At 43.2% G+C, this 20,187-nt stretch overlaps 1 protein-coding gene across 1 annotated transcript in view; it reads right to left on the bottom strand.

The window, feature by feature from the left end:
- Positions 1–14,400: 14,400 nt before the first annotated feature.
- The window catches only part of ATP2B4 (ATPase plasma membrane Ca2+ transporting 4), a 107,452-nt gene continuing 101,665 nt past the window's right edge, over positions 14,401–20,187 (bottom strand). Inside the window, exon 22 of the mRNA XM_044003864.1 lies at positions 14,401–16,983. Coding sequence (XP_043859799.1) covers positions 16,660–16,983 — 324 coding nt within the window. The 3' untranslated portion in view covers positions 14,401–16,659. The remainder of the gene's footprint in view (positions 16,984–20,187) is intronic.

The following is a 20,187-nucleotide window of genomic DNA, read 5'->3' as shown; positions in this document are numbered from 1 at the left end:
CAATCCAAAAGGAATCATGTTGTAATTGGGTGATCAGCCAACCTACATCCCAGGGGTTTTTGCAACTTTATGGTAAGGATGGTTTGGTTAGAACATATTCATTATTTTATTGCAAAAGGATGTTTATTGGACCATCCTTTTATTGGGCATATTTTCCTTCCCTCTGTCTCCCAACCCCCGTCCAAATTCAGACTGCTGTTAGCAGAAACAGTGGAGTGAACATTCTTATATATAACAATGGAGAAAAATCACTATTTTCTGGAAGTCAGGGGATTATTGAATGTAATCATAGGATTTAGGGCTAGAAAGGAGCTTTGAGATTATCTAGTTTAACACACATATTTTATGCATGAGGAAACAAGGCCAGAGACCTGCCTCCAAATTCAGGGCTTTTTTCCATTGCACCGTGTATATCACAAGATGCTCTTCCTAAGGCTTATAGCTCATTCTCCCTACCTCCTCCTCCTCCTCCTCTTCCTCTTCCTACACTTATTTTCCTTCTGTATGCCTCTGTCAGTTCCTTCCTCCTCCCTCTAATAGGGGTTGTAGGAATTAGGAGGAACCCTACCGATGAACCAGGCAAGCTCATTTATGTACAGCTACATTTACTTTGACATATTCTGTGGGTACTACCCACAGTACTCTACCAGTGAATGTAAGGGGAGAGTTCAGAGCTAGGAGCTTCTAGCTCTGACCCTTACTGGCCATTTGACCTTGGTCAAGTTCTTTAAACCTCTCTGAGCCACAGCATCCTCATCTGTGAGGTGAAGATAATGACAACTCTCACATTGCCAATGTGCTTTAATATCTACAGAAATGTGAACTGTAGCTACTACTTCTACTGCCACTATAGCTGGCCTTGAGTACATACTGACAGCATGGCTACAACTGGCCCTGTACTCATGTGGGTACTGAACTCCCTTGAGTGTAATGACCTGGAGTTGAGCAATAAGCTCCAATTACAGGAAGTTAAAGATTGCCTGGTTTACTGGGCTTTATATAAGAGGGTGTTGAATACATGGTTTTACTGTAAGTCCTCCTTCTGACTCATTTTTTTTCTTCCACTACTTTGCTTATTGAAGCTTCTTTATGGTTTCCAAAGGCTATTACCTAGCCTCTCTAGAACTGGAGAACTCAGCTTCAGACAGGGGAGGAAAATCCCGGTCATCTGTATGCCCTTGGGCAAATTATGTCGAGTCTAATGGGCCTCACTTTCCTCACCTATAAAAGTGGGTTAAAAGAGATGATTTCTATGATCTGTTACAACTCTAACCTCTATGTAAGGTGTTACAATTAAATAAATAAATGGAGTATGATCCAGACAAATGATTATATTTAACAAGGCATGCAGTTGCAGAAACAAATCACAACCAAGATTCTCAGTGGCCAAGGACGCTAAAGCTTGATTTCTATAAACACACACACACACACACACACACACACACACACACACACACACAGAAGCACATACAATTATAGAGACTGAGACATCTGTTTTCTCATTAGTGAAGAGTATCAGGAGACACCAAGATAAGAAGGAGAGGGGGTAGTTTTGTGACATTCCTTAAGTGGGGTGACCTTTGTGGGGGAGAGAAATCATGTGACTTACAAGCAACTGAAACTTAGCTTCACAAAATGGTGGATAAAGAGCAAAATGGAGTCACTAATGCTATTTTAAAAATGTAATAAAGGAAAGCATTTGATAAACTTTAAAGTACCATTTAACTGGGCTAATTTTTTTATCATCATCATCCTTGACTAGTCAATCAATATTTACTAAGCACTTACTATGTTTCAGACACTGTTAGGTACTGGATTACCCACAGCTTTGCTTGTGAGAAATTTTTTCCTTGACCTGCTCTTTGAAAATTACATATAGTTCTTCTTTTAGGTGTTTTGCTACTAAGAATCACATAAAAACATATATAGCAAAAAGAAGAACATCGCAAAGTTCACGAAGATCTCTGTGGTCAGACCTAAGTTTCAGAAATGTAGATACTCTTCCTAAGGTCTATCATAGCTTAAAATCCTATGGTTTGGTTTGGCAAAGCTCAGCCCTTCTTGAGTTTGCGTCTTTAACCCTTAGCTCCAGTTGTAGGATTTCTAGGACTGTAGGTAAGTCCCTCCTTTTTATCCTCCTCCACACCCTTCCCACCCAGATGGATTCTTCTCCTATGCTTCTAGTTTGTTTAAAAAAAAACACCTTAGTCATTTCTTTCGCACTAGGCATTGTGAGTCATGGTTATGAAAAGATTTTGTCCTGGTTTCATGGTTGAGAATACACTTTATTCTCTGGCCTTTAGAAATGTGTTCTCTCAGATTTCAGGCCTTAAGATACTGGCAAATACTTCCTTTGACTTCTGGAGATCTCAAAGATCTACTGGAAGCACATTTTCCCTCTCCCTATTCTTTTCTCTCTCCTTCTCCTTCTGTCTCTGTCCCTCCCTCTAATTCTTCTTCCTCTCCCTTACTTCTTCCTCTTCCCTCTCTCTTTCCTTCTCCCTCTCCCCTCCCCTCTCTATTTCTTTGTATGTATATATGTACATATGTGTGATTACAAACACATGTACACAGACACATGAGTTTCTTCCCAGTGTATTGGAAAATAGGAATAGAACACTTCTAATGGACTCTACATGGGGATGAGACTGCAGGGATGATCCCAAATGGCATATGTAGAGATGTGCCCTGACCCCTTGTTAAAGGTGTGTACCAGGGCAGAGGATCCTGGTTGGTTTTTTGGTACCTGACTCTGTGTGTGTGTGTGTGTGTGTGTGTGTGTGTGTGTGTGTGTGTGTTGGGGTAGGGAGGAAGGGAACTTGTCAAGATTCAGCTGTGCCAAAGAAGATTGGTGACACAATCAGGAAGATTCTCCCATTCTACTGGATGTAATGAGAAGAGAGAGCTCCCTCCATCCACATCACTAGTGGTCCAAGGAAGAGCTGACATTGCTATATCCCAAAAAGAGGCCATTCTGAAAAAGAACTGAACCTCTTCTCTCCTTATGGTCTATGGAGTGGGAGAGCTCTGTAGATCTTCTGGTACAATGTCCTCATTTTTTCCAGTAAATAATCTTTGCTTAAGCTTTTTAAGATGTTGACTTTTTTCTCATGATTCTCCTGCATCATTCTCATTTCTCTTTCCATTCTTTCCTCCACCTCTCTAATTTGTCCTTCTATTTCTCCTACTTTCTCTTCAAAGTTCCTTGTGAGCACTTCCATGGTCTGAGACCAATTCATATTTTTCTTGGAAGCTTTGGATATAGGGGCCCTGAGGTTGTTATCCTCTTCTGAGGGTGCACCTCAATCTTCCTTGTTTCTGAAGAAACTTTCTATAGTTCTCAACTTTCTTTGCTTGCACATCTTGCCTTCTTTTACTTGATTTTTAACTCCCACTTATAGTTGGGCCCTACTTCCAAATTACACTGTCCCAAGCTTCAGAGGGTACCAGGTGTTTTGATTTGAGGGAGGACAGGTTGTTCTCTGCCTGGCCTGTTCTCTCATCGGAAGATAATCTCAAGCCAATTTGCTAATTAACCAGTCAGCAAAACTTTTTGTGCTGTGGTTCCTAGCTCTGATGAGCCTGCACCCTTCCCCCACTTGGGCCTCCCACAGCTCAAGATTTCTTCCTGGTTCCCTGCTGGGGTGGGATAGCAGAATTTCTCCTTGGGTCCCTCAGATACCCCTATATTCCCTCCCCGCCTCCCCCCCTCCCCCAGCCAGCTGTTCAGCCCTCTCACCTGACCATAAGTTTAGTTCCAGAAGACACTGGTGCTGCAGCTGATTCGGACGCTTGGGGGTAAATTTCTCTGGTGCAGCCTGTCTGGGGATTATGTTTGTGTGATCATGGGGTTGGACTCTTCTAGCAGCCTAGCACGGATCCTTTTAAGCTGTCCTTGGCTGGAAAAATAATCTCCACCCATCTTTTTGTGGGTTTTGCTGCTACAGGGTTTGTTTTATTGCTGCTTAGGGGGTAATTCTGCTTAAGCTTTAAAAAAAAATCAAAATACTTCCTAATAGACTATTCCCACCTTTAAGAGCTCCCACACTGAATTTTTCCTATAGAAATGAAAACTTCTTATGCCATTTACCAAGATAAGGTCAAAACGGTCATGTGACCTAGATATAAAGGGAGATAGTACAAGAAAATTTGAAGAACATGGATCATATTGCCTATCAGACTTATGGCTAGGTGAACAATTTATGAATAAACAAGAGATAGAGAATAGAGTGAGGTGTAAAATTGATAATTTTGATTATATTAAATTAAAAAAAAGTTTTGTACAAATAAAACAAATGTAGCCAAGATGAGAAGGAAAGCACAAAATCGGGGGTGGGGGTGGGGATTATAGTTTCTCAGATAAAGGTCTCATATCTCAAATATATGAAGAACTTTGTCAAATCTAAGAATATGAATCATTCTACAATTGATAAATGGTCAAAGGATATGAACAGGCAGTTTTCCAATGAAGAAATGAAAACAATATATAGTTATATGGAAAATGCTTTAAATAATTTTGGGGGGGCTGGCTAATGAGGGTTAAGTGACTTGCCCAGGGTCACACAGATAATAAGTGTCAAGTATCTGAGGCCGGATTTGAACTCAGGCCCACCTGAATCCAGGGCCAGTACTTTATCCACTTCTCTACCTGTCTGCCCCTCTAAATCATTTTTGATGGGAAAAATGCAAATTAAGACAATCTTGGATATCATTTTATACTTATCAGACTGGCTAAAGTGATGGAAGAGGAAAGTGACAAATGTTGGAAGTGATGTGGAAAATATGGTACAGTAATTTGCTATTGGTGGAACTGTGAACCAATCCAAATATTTTGGAGAGCAATATGGAATTATGCCCAAAGAATTATTATACCCTTTGATGCAACAATAGCACTACTAGGTCTATTTCTAAAGATGATTAGGAAAAAAGAAAAGAACCTATATGTTCTAAAACACTTATAGTAGCTCTTTTTGTGGTGTCAAGGAACTGGAAATTGAGGGGGTGTCCATCAACTGGGAAATGGCTAGTTGTGGTATACATGATGGAATTATGTATAGAACACTACTGTGCTATAAGAATGATGATCTTAGAAAAACATGGGAAGACTTGCACAAAATAATGAAGAGTGAAATGAGCAGAACCAAGAGAACATTGTATACAGTAACAGCAATATTGGGGGGGGGTTTGTTTGTTGTTTTGGTTTTTTGTGGGGCAATGAGGGTTAAATGACTGCCCAGAGTCACACAGCTATTAAGTGTCAAGTGTTTGAAATTGGATTCAAACTCCGATCCTCCTGAATCCAGAGCTAGTACCCCCAGCAATATTGTTTTAAGAACAATTTTGAGGGACTAAGTCATTTTGACTATTATAAATAACCAAATTAACTACAAAGGACCTATGAAGGAAGATACTATCTGCATCCAGAGAAAGAACAGATAAATAGCAGTATGTATAGAATGATTTAAATATATACATATATATATATATATACATATACATATTTGTGTCTAATAGTAGCTATCTCTAGGGCAGGGGAGGGAGGGAAGAAAAAAGGGGGAAAAAGAAAGTTACATGATAACTTTATTATATATTTAAAAGGAATAGCAAGTTGTACATAATAAATTTGTAGTTTTGTGTGCAATCATCTTTTTTTCCATATTCTACTAAGTTATAGAAATGTTTGTTTTATTTATTAAGTTCAGAATAATTTTTAAAAAAATGAAAACTGGAGCAAAAACCTAATGGTCAAAGCAACAGTGTGGCAGTGTGAGCATCTTTATCCTTCATCCCGGCCTCTGTGCCTCAAAACCTTTTCTACCATGGGGACAGAAGTGCATTTTCTCCTCTTTCTCTGGGCCTAAGATCCAACCCCTTCATTTTGTTTTAATTTTATTATTATTATTATTATTTTGGCGAGGCAATTGGGGTTAAGTGATTTGCCCAAGGTCACACAGTCAGTAAGTGTTAAGTGTCTGGACCGGATTTGAACTCAGGTCCTCCTGACTCCAGGGCCGGTGCTCTATCCACTGTGCCATCTAGCTGCCCCCAACCCCTTCATTTTAAAGAGGAGGAGACTGAGATTCTGAGAAGTAAGTGACTTCCTATGATCATATAATTTCCTGGAAAAATGATAGAAGAGAGAGCATTGGAAGGAAGAGCAGCTAATTCACTAAATAGCCCCTACCTTAGCATTAGATAATCTTTAATGTCCCTTATAATTTGAAATGTCAAGATCCTATGATCCTTTGCTTCTTCTTTCCAGAGGCAATTAGGTGACACAGTGGATACAGAACTGGGCCTGGATTCAGGAAGATCAGAGTTAAAATCTTGACCTCAGACACTTATTAGCTGGCTGATCCTGGCAAGTCACTTAACTGTTATCTGCCTCTGTTTCCTCAACTGTAAAATGGAGATAAATAATAACATTTACCTCCCAGAGTTGTCTTGAGGATCAAATGAGGTATTTATAAAGCATCTAGCATAGAGTAGGTGTTTAATAAACTCTTATTTCCTACCTCATATGTGGCACTTTCTCTTTTTATTTGTTTTGTTTTGTTTTTCTTGTTTTGTTTTGTGAGGCAGTTGGGGTTAAGTGACTTGCCCAGAGTCACACAGCTAGTAAGTGTCAAGTGTCTGAGGTCAGATCTGAACTCAGGTCCTCCTGAATCTAAGGCCAGTGCTTCTCTTTTCATTTGGGAACCACAAATTATTGGATTTGTTTTTCCTTTAATTCCCATGCTTGTCTCTTCAGTTGTCATGAATAAACTAGCACCATCACTTCCTGATCTACATCTGGAACACCAACCCAAAGACTGATGTCTCTGAAACAGTAACAGTCACTCAATTTTAATGAAAACTATTTCTTATGTTTGTGGTTACACATAACAACCGAGAACAATTGAATATGAGCCTATACAAGTTATGTATATGTGTTCACTTAACAAATATTTATTATTGTGGTTATTATGCACCCACTGTGTGCACTGTGTTTTGGGAGATAACATGATGTAGTGGATAAAGTGTTGGACTTGAAGTCAGGAAGCCATATATCAGAGCGGAAGAAAATAAGCATTCATTAAATGTCTTCTATATTCCAGGAAAACTTGAATTCAAAGTCAACCTTTTATACTTATTAGTTATGTGACCTTGGGTGAGTGAATCCCCAGATTCTTTTTGCCTCAACTAATTTCTTAATACTGATGTGGATTATTATTTATCATTTATTAATATTGTTTGAAATTAACTTTATGTGACAAAAGATTATTTGAACCCAGATTGTCATGTTGAGCTCAGTAACCCTCCAGAAATGCCAGAGATGGCTGGAATACATTTTGATTTTCCCCAGGTCCTGGATCTTTTTTTTGGTCCTCTTGTGTTTTGATTTCACCCACATTTTATTGAATGTTTACATTTACTGATATTCATTTCAATCTACTTTGCTTTTGAGTTGCTCTCTTGGCAAAATTGTTTAACTTCAAATGTTTGATCTGTGGATGAATTGTTGTGTTCAGTTGTTTTGAATCTCCAGTGCCTAGCACAATACCTGAATGAATGCTCATTGAATGATACTTGTATCCCCAGACATAACTTAATAGTATACAGTATAGAGTAGGCATTTAATAAAGGTCTGAATTAAATACAACTTGGCTCTAGGATCCTGTTTGCAGATCTGACCCAGAAATCGATTCCTTAGCAGCTAGGCTGATTCTAAAAAGCAAGAGCCTTGGAGTAGGATGGCGTTTAAACTGATAGCCTCCACCCTCCATCTGAAGGGATTCAGCTCACTTCTCACCTCTCACCTGGCCTAGCCTAAGAAGGGCTCAGAGGACTGAGAGGGTACTTAATTATTACCTTCTTTATTATTACCTCAAATTAGAAAACAAAAAAAAGATCCTGAGCCAACCACCCTCCACCAGAATTCCAGTGGGCACAACCCTATTTCGGTATCCTGAAGTAGAAGTCAGAAAACACGGGATATGTGCCCTTACCCTCCCCGCCCCCCCACCATCCCCAGACAATGTTATGAGAAGATATGGGATGGGGGACACACAGAGAAAACACCACAGAAGAGAGAGAGAAATATATTGGGGAAAAGAGAGAGAGTGACAAGGATAATTCCCAAAGAAGGGACACAGGCTCCTGAGACTCCCAGAGATTAGGGACTCACAGTTATGGCTCAGGACTTCTGACTTCTTGGGGAAGAAGGATGGAGAGGCACCTACCCTCTCCAGATGTATAGTATCCCCTCATTAATTCTACCCTCTCAGCTTGAGAAATAAGGGCTGGAAACAGACTCAGAGAAGAATCAGAACATAGGGTCAAGTCAAGAGCAAGACCCAAAAGAATTTCATTGGTCAGTCCAAAGCTGTTCCCTTCTAAAAACTTTTTGGATGACTTAACTGCCATCTCATGTGTGACTCAAAAAAACAAACAGGTTCATGCTGGACACAACAGGATACCAAAGACACCACAGAAAGAACTGGTGACATTTTAATTTATTTTTATTTATAACAGGATTTAAAAAATGTTTTTGTACAAAAAAGGACATGGTGGCCTTCCCTCCTGCAGTGAAACAGGGGGGTGGAAACATTGACTGATAGACCCAAGGACAAAGGTAGGTGTATATTCAGCAGTGGTATCTAATAGCTTTGCTACAGAGTAAGGCAGTGGATTGCTTGGGAGGGGGTATACATAGTAAACAACAACGGCAAAGCAAGGCCTGTGGAAAAGCCTTGAGTCATGCTATCTGGGATATGGTGGGAGAGGGCATAGAGAAGGCAACAGAAGACAGGTGAGGAAACCACATGGAGTTTGGCAGCTGTGATGAAATAATGGGATTTAGCAGATACTCAAAGACCAACCTGGAGATTAATCTATACTGATTGAATCAAGTGAGAGTGATTGACTGCTGATTAAGCCTACTTCAAATTAATTGGATTGTAATCACACATGGCTATCCCTTAAGAAGGTATTGTCCTCAGAAGCTAGACTGTGAATTCAACTTGAGAACACCTTCAAAACCAATGGATTTGGAGGATGCCAACCAATCAGCTTGAAGCAGTGTGTAGGGACAGCCTCTGCTCCAGACCTATAAAAAGCTTCCACGATCAGCTTGCTAGAGAGTTCCTGATTAAAGCAGGCTCCTGGAGGAGGACTTGAGGAAGAACCCAACCAGGCTGGAACTCTAGGCTAGGTAGGACTTCTTTTTCTTAACTTTCTGAACTCCTTGTGAATATCTGTATGCTTTAATAAATGTTTAATGCCCAAAGACTGGTGCTGAAGCTTTTTTTATTTAAGGCGATCACACAATATAGATTTTAAACATCACACAGCCAAGAGCTAGATTTCAGACCGGTCCACAGATGTCTGCTAAATGCAATTGCTCCTGGGATCAGGGGGGAAGATGGGAGAGAAGGAAACTTTAATTCCTGGCCACATTCCTCACCCAGGCTGGCTTTCCTACTTAACTAAATGGACTCCCAAAGGACAAGCTGGATCCTATAGAACTGAGGCGTGAAAATGCTTTGCTCTTTGGGGACCTTTTGCCACACTGGCTGAAGAAATGCTGATCCAGAGATCCTGGGTCAGCTTTGCACTTGATATTTCAGAGACAGATGTGGGACTGGCTGGAGTCTCAGCCCCAGTAGCAGGGCTTACTAAAAGAGGCTAGGAGACAAAAAGAGACGGATGCATTTATGGGGACCTGTTAGCACTGGGCTAGGAGAGAACCCCTAACAGTTTCAAAGAACCACAAGAGAAAGGGATGAGACTTAGAGAGAAAGAGCAGTGGGTCAAAACCTGCCTGTTGACATGAGCTGTGGCCCACATTCTTCAGGAGGATAAGTGGAGTTTGGAGAATACTTGTTACTTACTGCTCAGCTGGGGAGCAGAAGTTTTCAGGCTCCACCGAAGGCCCTTTGGATTTGGAGGCAGAGAGGCGAGATTTGGGTAAAAGAGAGATTATCAGGGGCAGCTAGGTGGTGCAGTGAATAAAGCACTGTCCCTGGATTCAGGAGGACCTGAGTTCAAATCTGGCCTCAGACACTAGGCACTTACTAGCTGTGTGACCCTGGGCAAGTCACTTAACCCTCATTGCCCTGCAAAACAAAACAAAAAAGAAAATTAGCATTAGGGGCAGCTAGATGGCGCAGTGGATAGAGCACCAGCCCTGGATTCAGGAGTACCTGAGTTCAAATCCGGCCTCAGACACTTAATACTTATTAGCTGTGTGACCCTGGGCAAGTCACTTAACCCCAATTGCCTCACTAAAAAAAAAAAAGAAGAGAGATTAGCTCTGGAATAGCTAAAGGCCTTAGTATCATCCTAGACAGGGGTGACACCCTGTAAAATTAAGTCATTGCAAACAGGACACCCTAAGGAAAGGAATGGGGATGGTAGGCCTGGACAAGCCTGCCTCTTCTTTTTATGTGGGGGTGGGCAATGAGGGTTAAGTGACTTGCCTAGGGTCACACAGCTAGTAAGTGTCAAGTGTCTGAGACCAGATTTGAACTCAGGTCCTCCTGAATCCAAGGCTGGTATTTTACCCACTGCACCATCTATCTAGCTGCCCCAAGCCTGCTTCTTCTTACATGTTGTTTTTTTTTTTGGTGAGGCAATTGGTGACTTGCCCAGGGTCACACAGCTAGTAAGTATTAAGTGTCTGAAGTTGAATTTGAACTCAGGTCCTCCTGACTCCAGAGTCAGTGCTCTATCCATTGTGCCACCTAGCTGCCCCTAAGCCTGCCTCTTTTTTTTTTTCTTTTTTTTTTAGTGAGGCAATGGGGGTTAAGTGACTCGCCCAGGGTCACACAGCTAGCAAGTGTTAAGTGTCTGAGGCCATATTCGAACTCAGGCACTCCTGAATCCAGGGCCAATGCTTTAACCACTTCGCCATCTAGCTGCCCCCAGCCTGCCTCTTCTTAACAGCCAAGATCTACATTTAGGATTTCTAGATGTGCTACTTGGGTTAGTACCAAGTCTTATATTGCTCTTCAAAATCATCCCCTTGTCTCAAGGACCTGTTGGCAGATGTAGGTTTCTCTTTGAGTTATAGGCAAAAAAAAAAAATAATAATAATTAAGGTAGTGAAAAGGGAAACATATATGCAGCAGAAGAGAAGGGGGAAGATGGAGACCTTCCCTGCTGCTGAAGGGAATAGTTACTCTCACGGGAAAGGGGGCTGCCTAAGAAGGTTCAAGGAACAGAAATAAAAGGCCAGTAAATGGAGCAATGAACTAAACCTGAACAATAGTGGGCTATGGTCTGGAAAGTTGCAGGCTGGCTGGCTCCACAGCAGGGAGGAAAGGACAGAGCAGATGCAGAAATCCTCAGCCAGCAGCAGCCTGGTGCCTTGCAGGGGAATCTTTTCCATATTACTCTCCAATCAAAAAGGATCTAAGAAGACGTATGCACTCGGTAAGCTGGTTTTTTCCCAACTCCCTCCAGATTCATCCACTTTAAGCAACCCCCAGGGGCAGTCCTCAGTCCTTCCCCCAGCTCCCTTCCCCCAGGCCCAAGCAAGGGAGTTGCCACCTATCAGGAGCTGTTGAGCTTTGGTAGCGATGTAGAAAAATGAAGTTATTTGAACAATCAGTGGTAAGAACCGAGAGGGAAGTATGTTTGAGCTGGGGACTGGTCAATTTAGAGCTACTTATTTCCTGGGAATGGGTCATTCTAAAGACTGTGGAAATGTGCCCAGTTCAGCTTTGGGAGACAATCAGGGATGATTCCACTCTGGAGGAGACACATTGAGAACATTACAGTTATAAGTGGGCATCAAGTTTTTTTTATTTTCAGCGTACAGTGGCATTGGTTTCTGCTCAACAGCAAAAAGCATTATGGGTTGCCCCAAAATAAAATCAAATTATCCCTTTATTTTTTTCCTTCTTTTAAAAAATGTCTCCTCTCAATCTTCTCATCTCAGTGAACTGACGTGTTTAAGTTTCAATGTTTCCAGAAGTGTTGACAGTTCTTTCCAATTTTTTTCTAAGAACCATATAAATACATGCAAAACATTGTACAGAGAGCTTAAATAATATCAGAGTGCAGGTACAGTACTGTTAAGCAGAACTGCAGAATATGGCAAAACACACCAGGGTACATATTGCTTTGAAACCACCATTTACTTTTTATGTCATGCACACCACAAATACTTAGTCTCCTGTTTTGTTTTTTCTTTTTATACAAAAATACCAGTGCTTGCTATGAGTTACTGGGGCAGGGGGGAGAAACTCAGAACTTTCAAAAGAAAGACCTAAGAGTTAGTTTCATTGGCACATATACACACATATATGGCATATCCACATGTGGCATATATATGTATACGTATATGTATGTATAGATATGGAAAATGTTTAACAATGCCAATTTAGTCATGGGAGGTTGACCTGAGCTCATCTTCATACATTTTCCTCTTGGGAAATTTGGACTAAAAGGGAAAATGGTGTGGTAGGGTTGACAAAGGGCAAACTTAAGAAAAGGATGGTATTGAGCTAAAAGCAAAGGGATTTCATCTGTTGAAAGGGAAAGAAGCTTGGAATGATTGGAGGATAAAGTTTACAGGAAACCCCTCTAGTTATGGGATAGCCCATAATAAGAAGTAGGGGGTGGGGGTGGGACCAAGGATATTGGGGAATGGTCCCACTGACTGGTTCAAGTGTAAGGTAAAGGAAGAGGAAATGAGACTCATGTAAGAGGTCTCATGGCACATGTCAGCTCTACTCCCCAAGGCCTTTTCTAGGTTTTAGTGGTTTGAAATTCTATTGTACAAACTTTCCCTTCTGGGACTTGGGGAGGGTGTAGATGGGGGGCAGGAATTGAAAAAGATTGAAGTTAAAAGGAGTCCACTAGGCTCCCCCAAGGGGTTCTGAGGTGAGGGCAGAGTTACCCAAAGCACAGGGGAAGAGTCCTGTCTGGACAGTTCCCCAAGACTGCCAACCATGGCTAGGACCACCAGCTTTTGCTTTTTTTTTTTTTTTTTTTAGCACTTTGGGTAGATTCTTCTTTCCTTGTTGAACACAAAACCTTTCTGGGGAAAAACATCCAGATCCTCATGTAAAAAAATAAATCCTCACTACATACTAATGTTAAACACCCAGGTAGACAATTAGTGAAAATACCATAGAAGTCATAAACTCTCAAAGAGATCACCCCAGAAGACTAGAAGAGATGTCTTTGGTACCAATCCACCAATTACTTCAAAGAAAACAAAAGCCAGCCAGAGGCCCCTAACTTGTGAAAATTCTGATGGGAGAGGATCTGGCAACCTGACTGGCTACGTGAGTGTAAGGCCATCTCCTGTCTGGCACAGCGTTTCTTGCTGAATATTTCCCCTTTCCATTAGCAGACTAACCCTCCTCCTTATCCTTCACAACCTATCTAGAGAGGAATCTAAAATGGGGACCTCACTCTCCCCCACCCCCTTCTACACTATCCATTTCAAGTCTAAAGCACCATTTTATTTTTTTGGAGGGGAGGGAGGGAATTCTCTTGAATAACTTAAGCCACATCTACCTGTTGCCAGTTATCACTGAAACTAAATAGAAATTTTTACATTGAAAAGTATGCACATAAATGCTTAAACTTATTCAATCAGCCATATCAATATAATTTATATAAAAAACACATCTCTACCACTCTACTAATTTTTTTCTCTTTTTTCTTAAGTGCAAAGATGGCTGTTTGCAGAAAGGAAGTAGCTTGTTGGCCTTTAGAACCAATCAAAGAATATCAAGTCACCTGTCACATCAAACAACTGCTTTGCATGAGCCCTTCAACTGGGCTACAGGACAGCTCTTTATTTTTAATCCTTTTAAACAAAATACATATGGCTGATTCAAAAATATCAGTTTCTGATCAAAAGAAAACTATATATATATTGCATATTTATATATTCTTTCTCTTACTATGGAAACTAGAATGCAAAAAAGCTTTGAATTTTAAAAATAGACAAGGCCCTCAAGTGTAACCTGTCAGGGACCTAGGGGGTCTTTAGGGAATGAACATGGTAAAAGGAGCCTTCAGAGTCATTGTTGTTTTTAAACGTATCTGAGGTATTAAAGATTTGACAGAACTAAATTAGTATCTTCCAAGGTATTTTTGTTTTGTTTTGTTTTGTTTGTTTTGTTTCAGGGCAATGAGAGTTAAGTGACTTGCTCAGGGTCACACATCTAGTAAGTGTCAAGTGTCTGAGGCCGGATTTAAACTCAGGTCCTCCTGAATCCAGGGCCAGTGCTCTATCCACTGTGCCACCTAGCTGCCCTCCCCCCAATGTATTTTTTTTTTTTAATTTTTTGCGGGGCAATGAGGGTTAAGTGACTTGCCCAGGGTCACACAGCTAGTAAGTGTCAAGTGTCTGAGGCCGGATTTGAACTCAGGAACTCCTGAATTCAGGGCCGGTGCTTTATCCACTGCACCACCTAGCTGCCCCCCCCCCCCGCAATGTATTTTTAATACAGATGTATATACATACATATATGTATCTATGTATATATACACACATACATGCAAGCTCCTAATACCACCTTGGGTGAGCTGAGCTTTTTCTCACCTCTACCCTGTTCCCCCCTCCCCCAGAGTATTTAATATAGGAAAAATGATCACCAAGGCATGTAACCTTTGAAAACCAAACCAAAATTCCTTTTTATTTCCTAGGCTGATGGATTATGTAGTATTGGGGGGTGTGGCCATGAGTAAGCAGTGTTTGATTTCCTTATTCCTCCCAAGTTAGACTGCTGGAGTGGAAACTGGTGGAGAGGTGCTCTGGAGCAGGAAGATTCTCCTCACAAGTAGAAAAGCGTTTGGTGATTTGAATTCTTGGCAATTTGGCAGTTTATTAGAGCTTTGAGATCCCCCCTCCCCTTCTTTCATCCCTCCTTCTGGGTGGAGTCTCCATCATCCAGTGAAGATGGAAAGTGGCAAATTCGAGTGATAGGCCTGACCCCACATACAGAAAAGAATCAGTCAATGTCAGCAGGGACAAAAATGGAGTTCCCAGAATGCACAGCTCCATCGCATCCTTGTCAAGGAACACTTAAAAAACATCTCTCAGTAAAGTCCCCAACTCCTGAGTGTCAGGCTGGAAGGGGAGGCTTTGGGCAGTGTTGGGGAGCGGTGGGGAGGGGGGAAAAGGCACAGGGCTTCACTGGGCAGCAGCTTAGAGCTCATCCCTAGAAAAGGTCTTGAAGAGGGGGTGACGGAGAACCAAGGGTGAGAGGGTGAGCTCCTCTCGCTGCCTTAATTAGCCAAATACTACTGCAGCACCTAGTTGATAATAGGTAGTTTTTAAACTAAGTTTTGGGGTGTGCTGGAGACCCCTTACAGGGCACAGACTTAGTAAATCAGAGGGGATCCAAAGGTGGTAACTGATCTTCTTAACCCTGTGAAGCAAGGCCTGCTCTGGCTCTGACCTGAACAACCTTCCTCAGTATTTCTGGAGAACTCCTCAAACACTTGACTCTCTTCCTCATCCCGACACCCTGAGTTGGCAGAGCCTTGGCAGACTGCTTTGCAAACACCAAGGATTGTGCTAGGTAGAAAACCCAATGTTAGTTACTCTAATGGCCTGTCTTACCCAAGATTCTGCTGGTTTCTGGTCCTTAATATGGGACCAGATGGAGGACAGTCAGATCTGGCTCACCCCTTCTGCTTAGACCCCAGGAAACACAACCTACCACTCAAAGGCATGACCCCCTCCCAAGTGGAGGCTTCTTCTCATGACATTTAAAAACTGGCCTCTCCCCTATCTGACCACATGGAGGTTTGGAGGAGAAGGCACAGTATACCCATAGGGCAAACACATACACACAACACACCCAAATTGCTTGGCTTACTTTACTGTTCAAATGGAATCCTTTCAGGACCAAAACTGGTTCCAAGAAGCATAACTGAAGCCTCCCTTGGTTCCAGAGGCAGAAGGGAGTTCAGTCAGACTGAGGCTTGGCAAACCAAGCTAGGACTTGGTCACTCAATTCCCTCAGTGTTTTCCTTACTCTCTTAATTATTACCACTGAGAATGAGAAAAGAGGGAGGGAAGAGGGGAAGAAAAGGGCTAAAAAGAACTGAGGAGAGATAGGGAAGGAAGGCCTGAAAGAGCTAAGGAGCTTACGTAGAAATTTTCAAAATGGAAGACTTGTTTAAAAGCAATCATTGTCTATAGACTGATTCTGCAAATCCCATTTCCCCCATCTCTTCCCACCCCTGATCCTATATTATTTCCTTTTAGAGATAGCTTTCTCCCTCTGCATCCTTGTTTAGCTAACAGCTCACATTGGCTCATAGGAGCCAAGAGGTTTTCTTGTGTTCTATGCCCACAAATACAGGAAATCATTTGAGGGCCGACAGGGGCTGTTGCCTTTCTTTAAAAAAAAAAAAGCTAACAAAAACACTATTGATTTACAGAGCCCAACATGAGGAGACCCCAGCACTGCTTGCATCAGCTATGAAGCCCCTGACTCCAAACACCAATGCAAAGTCATATAGGGGGTCCCTGAATGTGTCTGCTCTTGCTTCTAATGGCCGGATGGGAATCCATGCAGGGTGCACACAGAGGAGCAGTTGACATGACAATAAGAAGTCCCATTACCACATGGATATCACGTGAAAAGGGCAGATAAGGGGAGACATGGGAGAAATCCAGGATGGAAGCCAGAGTTCTGAGGGTCAAACGGATGTCTCCAGGCTATGTAAGGTGCTGTCTGAGTTGGAGATTGTGATATACACTGGGTTGGAGTCCAAAGCATTGTCGTTTTTGTTGTGGGACAGAAGGGAGGGGGGTTCTTTGCTCCCACTGGCCTTGGGGAATCTGTATGTCCCAGGCTCTTTGCTATCTTCATTCTCCTCGCTGCCATCCAGGAGTGGCGTTCTTGGCTCATCTTCTTCCAGGGTGAACTCGGGATGGGTCATGAAGTTATGGATAGAGCTTCGGGTTTCGGGTTTCTCAAGGCCTTCAAAGAGGGAGCTACGGAATGCTTTCACGACTTTGATCTACAGCAGGAAGGAAGGAAGAAAGGAGGAGAAAACAGGGAAGTAAGATGGAAGCTGTTGAGGAATTGGATGCTTGAAGGGAGAAACTAAATGAAAACCACAAGCTAAAACTGAACAAAAACTAAAAATGAACATAAAACAAGGACATCATGGAACACTAGAAATAAATATCACATGGTTCAAAATTCAAGCATGGGGGTGCAGTGGGGGAAAGATGGAGTGGTGGCAACCCAACTATGACATTGCATAAGCTTCATAAAAAAGGAGAAACCCAACACAAACATGACATTCCCAAACAAACTGCTCAGATGAAACAAAAGTAAAAAAAATTAATTTTTTTCTAAGTGTACATGGGAAAGAAGGGGAAAGCAAATACTTGAGAAATTATTTAAATCTGTGGATTGGTGCTATGGGCAAACATCTGGTGATGGGAGGATAGGAAACCTCCCACCATGGTTTAAATGAGACATGTCTCTATTTAGAGCCTACAAAGAACAGACCTACAGATCAGTATACATACATTTTGAGGTGACAACAGTGAACTCCACACAGACAAACCAGGCTTCATGGCTCTCAGAGGCATGCAGGCAATGAGAACTCTGGCAGCTCAGGGTCGGGGCACATGATACATCCACATCCGCACACTAGTCTGCCCCTGCCCCCACCCTCCACCCCAAGAAGAAGTGGGGCTCTACTGTCCAAGGAAGGACCCAGCCCAGCCCAGGGAGGAGGTGGGGCTGAGATGTGGGGATGTACACAACTGGGAAACCAATCCCTGGGAAGAACTGCTGCCTGCAGGAAGAAGGGAGGACAAAGAAAGTGACAGCATGTTGGGGGATACTAGAGAGGGAAGTGGAGGGGGAGGCAGAGGAGGAAAAGAAAGGAGGAAGAGGAACAAGAGAAGAAGAAGAGGAGTTAAGAAGGGAGTGAGAGGAAGAGGATGCAAAAAGGAGAGGAAGAGGAGGGGGAGGCAGAGGAGGAGAAAGGGGTAATAAGAAGAAGAGGCTCTTACTAGGGCCAGACCTGGACTGAGGGAGGGAGAGAGGAAGGGATGGGAAGAAGAGGGCTGATTCTGGCAGCCTTGCCCATCAGCAGAGGACCCTGGAGTGACCTCCCCCACCCAGAGCCAGTTCTTGGATCTCTTTTTGAGGTAGCAGGCCCAGGAGCAGAGATCAAGGAGAGGGGGGAGCGAGTCCTCCCCCTTTCCCTCCATGAGTGTCATGGGGTATAGGGAGCCCTGGCCCTGCTTGCCTGCCAGTCCCCCACCTTTATGAGCAGCTTGGAGGATGGTGGAGCACATGGCAGAACTTGGGGGGTGGGTAGGGCTGGAGAATCTCTATAACCTGTCACAGAGTTTGGGTCGGGGCTAGAACTCAGGGACTATTCTCCTGACTAGCTGCACAGGCTTCTTGGGCCTGCCTCCCTATTCTTCATCACATAAGCAGCTGCCTGGCATGGTTGATGTTGCCTGCTCAGTGGGCACTGCAGAAGACTGTGGGCTGAAGCTTTTACTAGTTCTATCCCAAGGGGCAGGTAATTCCAGATGTCGGGGTCCTACTGAATCTGTTCTGGATCCCTGGGGATTTCCCCTTATAAAGGCAAGACAAATGGTAGTTGGGTAGGGGGTGGGGAAGAGAGAAGCACAGGTATGGAGGAAGCTTTATTCTCTCCTGCCACCCCAGGCAAAGCTGAGGTCTCCAAGAGAAGGCAATAGATTTGGGAGGCTAGATGACAGCCAGCTGGGTGGATTAGTCTGTTAATAGGTCACCTGTCTTCTCTGCTCTTTTTCACATCTGCCCTCAAACAGAAATTGTCAGGAGGGGACATCATACGTTCTGCCTGGCCTCAGCAGAGAGGGCAGAAGGCAATTGATCAAGCACTCCCCTCCCCTTCCCCAAACAAGCTTGTAGGTCAGTCAGGGAAAAGGGATTTCTATAGCTCTGAAGGCTAAGGGGCTCCTTGCCATGCAATAAAACTAACTTAACACCCTGGCCCAGGAGAGCCAAAGGAACACACCGTATGGAAGGCTGAGGGGGAGGGCCCCTGACATCTTAACCTCTCCAACCCCACCCACTGAACCTCTAAAGGGATGTTTCTGTTCCCTTTGCCTCGGACCTGAGAGTTTAAGGTAGGTTAGAGTGCCGTCTTTTCCTGGGATGGATTTCTTGTACCAAAGCTTATAGAGAGTAAGGCATGATGGGTTAGACAGGACCCAACCCAAAGGCTTATTTCCCTGCTGCTGACATACACGGGTCATATGCAAGCCTCAGCACCCAGTAGATGTGTATCAAACCCACATATTCCTACCCATGCTCCCAAAGGAGGCAGGAGCAGCACAGGATGCATTTACTTATATGCCACAAGTCCAGCAGCCTTTGTATGATGGATGGCAGGAAATAGAGAGTGAGGGGGATAGAAGCTCTAAAATGGAAAGTGATTTCTTTGGGGGAATCACTCAGCCAGAATCCAGGCCTTCTGGAATCCAGGGGGATACCCACCACCTGCAAGGGAAGCTTAGGGAAGGAGTAAGCCCACAAAGAAGTTAGTGAGTCCTAGGTGGAGGCCCATCCCCAGAGCCCATCCTACAACCTAGCATACACTGTGCGGAACATGACAACTCTTACAACAACCACACATACAAGGACTGCCAGCTACAACCCAAACCATCCCCAAGCATTGCTTCCCTCCCATCTCCCACACCTGATGATGCACAGTGCCCCGGTGGGTGAGCAGCATGCGCGTGTGTGCAAGACCCAGCCAGTGAAGCAGGTGCTGTGGTAGCCAAAGGCACTTTCCACTTAGCCAATCATCCCTTTCTCCCCTTTCACACCCCATCCCGTACCCATGGGAGTTAAAGAGGAGGGTTTGCTTCTCTTGTCCGAATCCCACCTTCTTTAGATTGTTCCTTAGGGAGGGGGAGGGGGAACAGGCCTGTTGTAGGAATAGTCTTTTCTCCTTAAGCCCCAACTAGGATCAGCCTCTGCTGACTAGCAAGGAAGCAAGGCCCCGTTATTACTAATTGTGGAGGGAAGATTATCAGATCTGATGGCCTGTTCTTCCAGAGGCCTAGGGGAGAGATGACCATCACTATTTCCTCAGCTTCTGTTGTGGAGTTTTGTTTGCTTCTAGAAACTGAAATGGGATGGCAGAGGAAAGAGTGATGGGGAAGAGAGAAGACAAAAGCCTCCCTCATATTCCCTAATC

Source organism: Dromiciops gliroides, chromosome 4, assembly GCF_019393635.1.
Source record: "Dromiciops gliroides isolate mDroGli1 chromosome 4, mDroGli1.pri, whole genome shotgun sequence".
NCBI lineage: Eukaryota > Metazoa > Chordata > Mammalia > Microbiotheria > Microbiotheriidae > Dromiciops > Dromiciops gliroides.
This window is presented reverse-complemented; position numbering and strand designations above follow the sequence as displayed.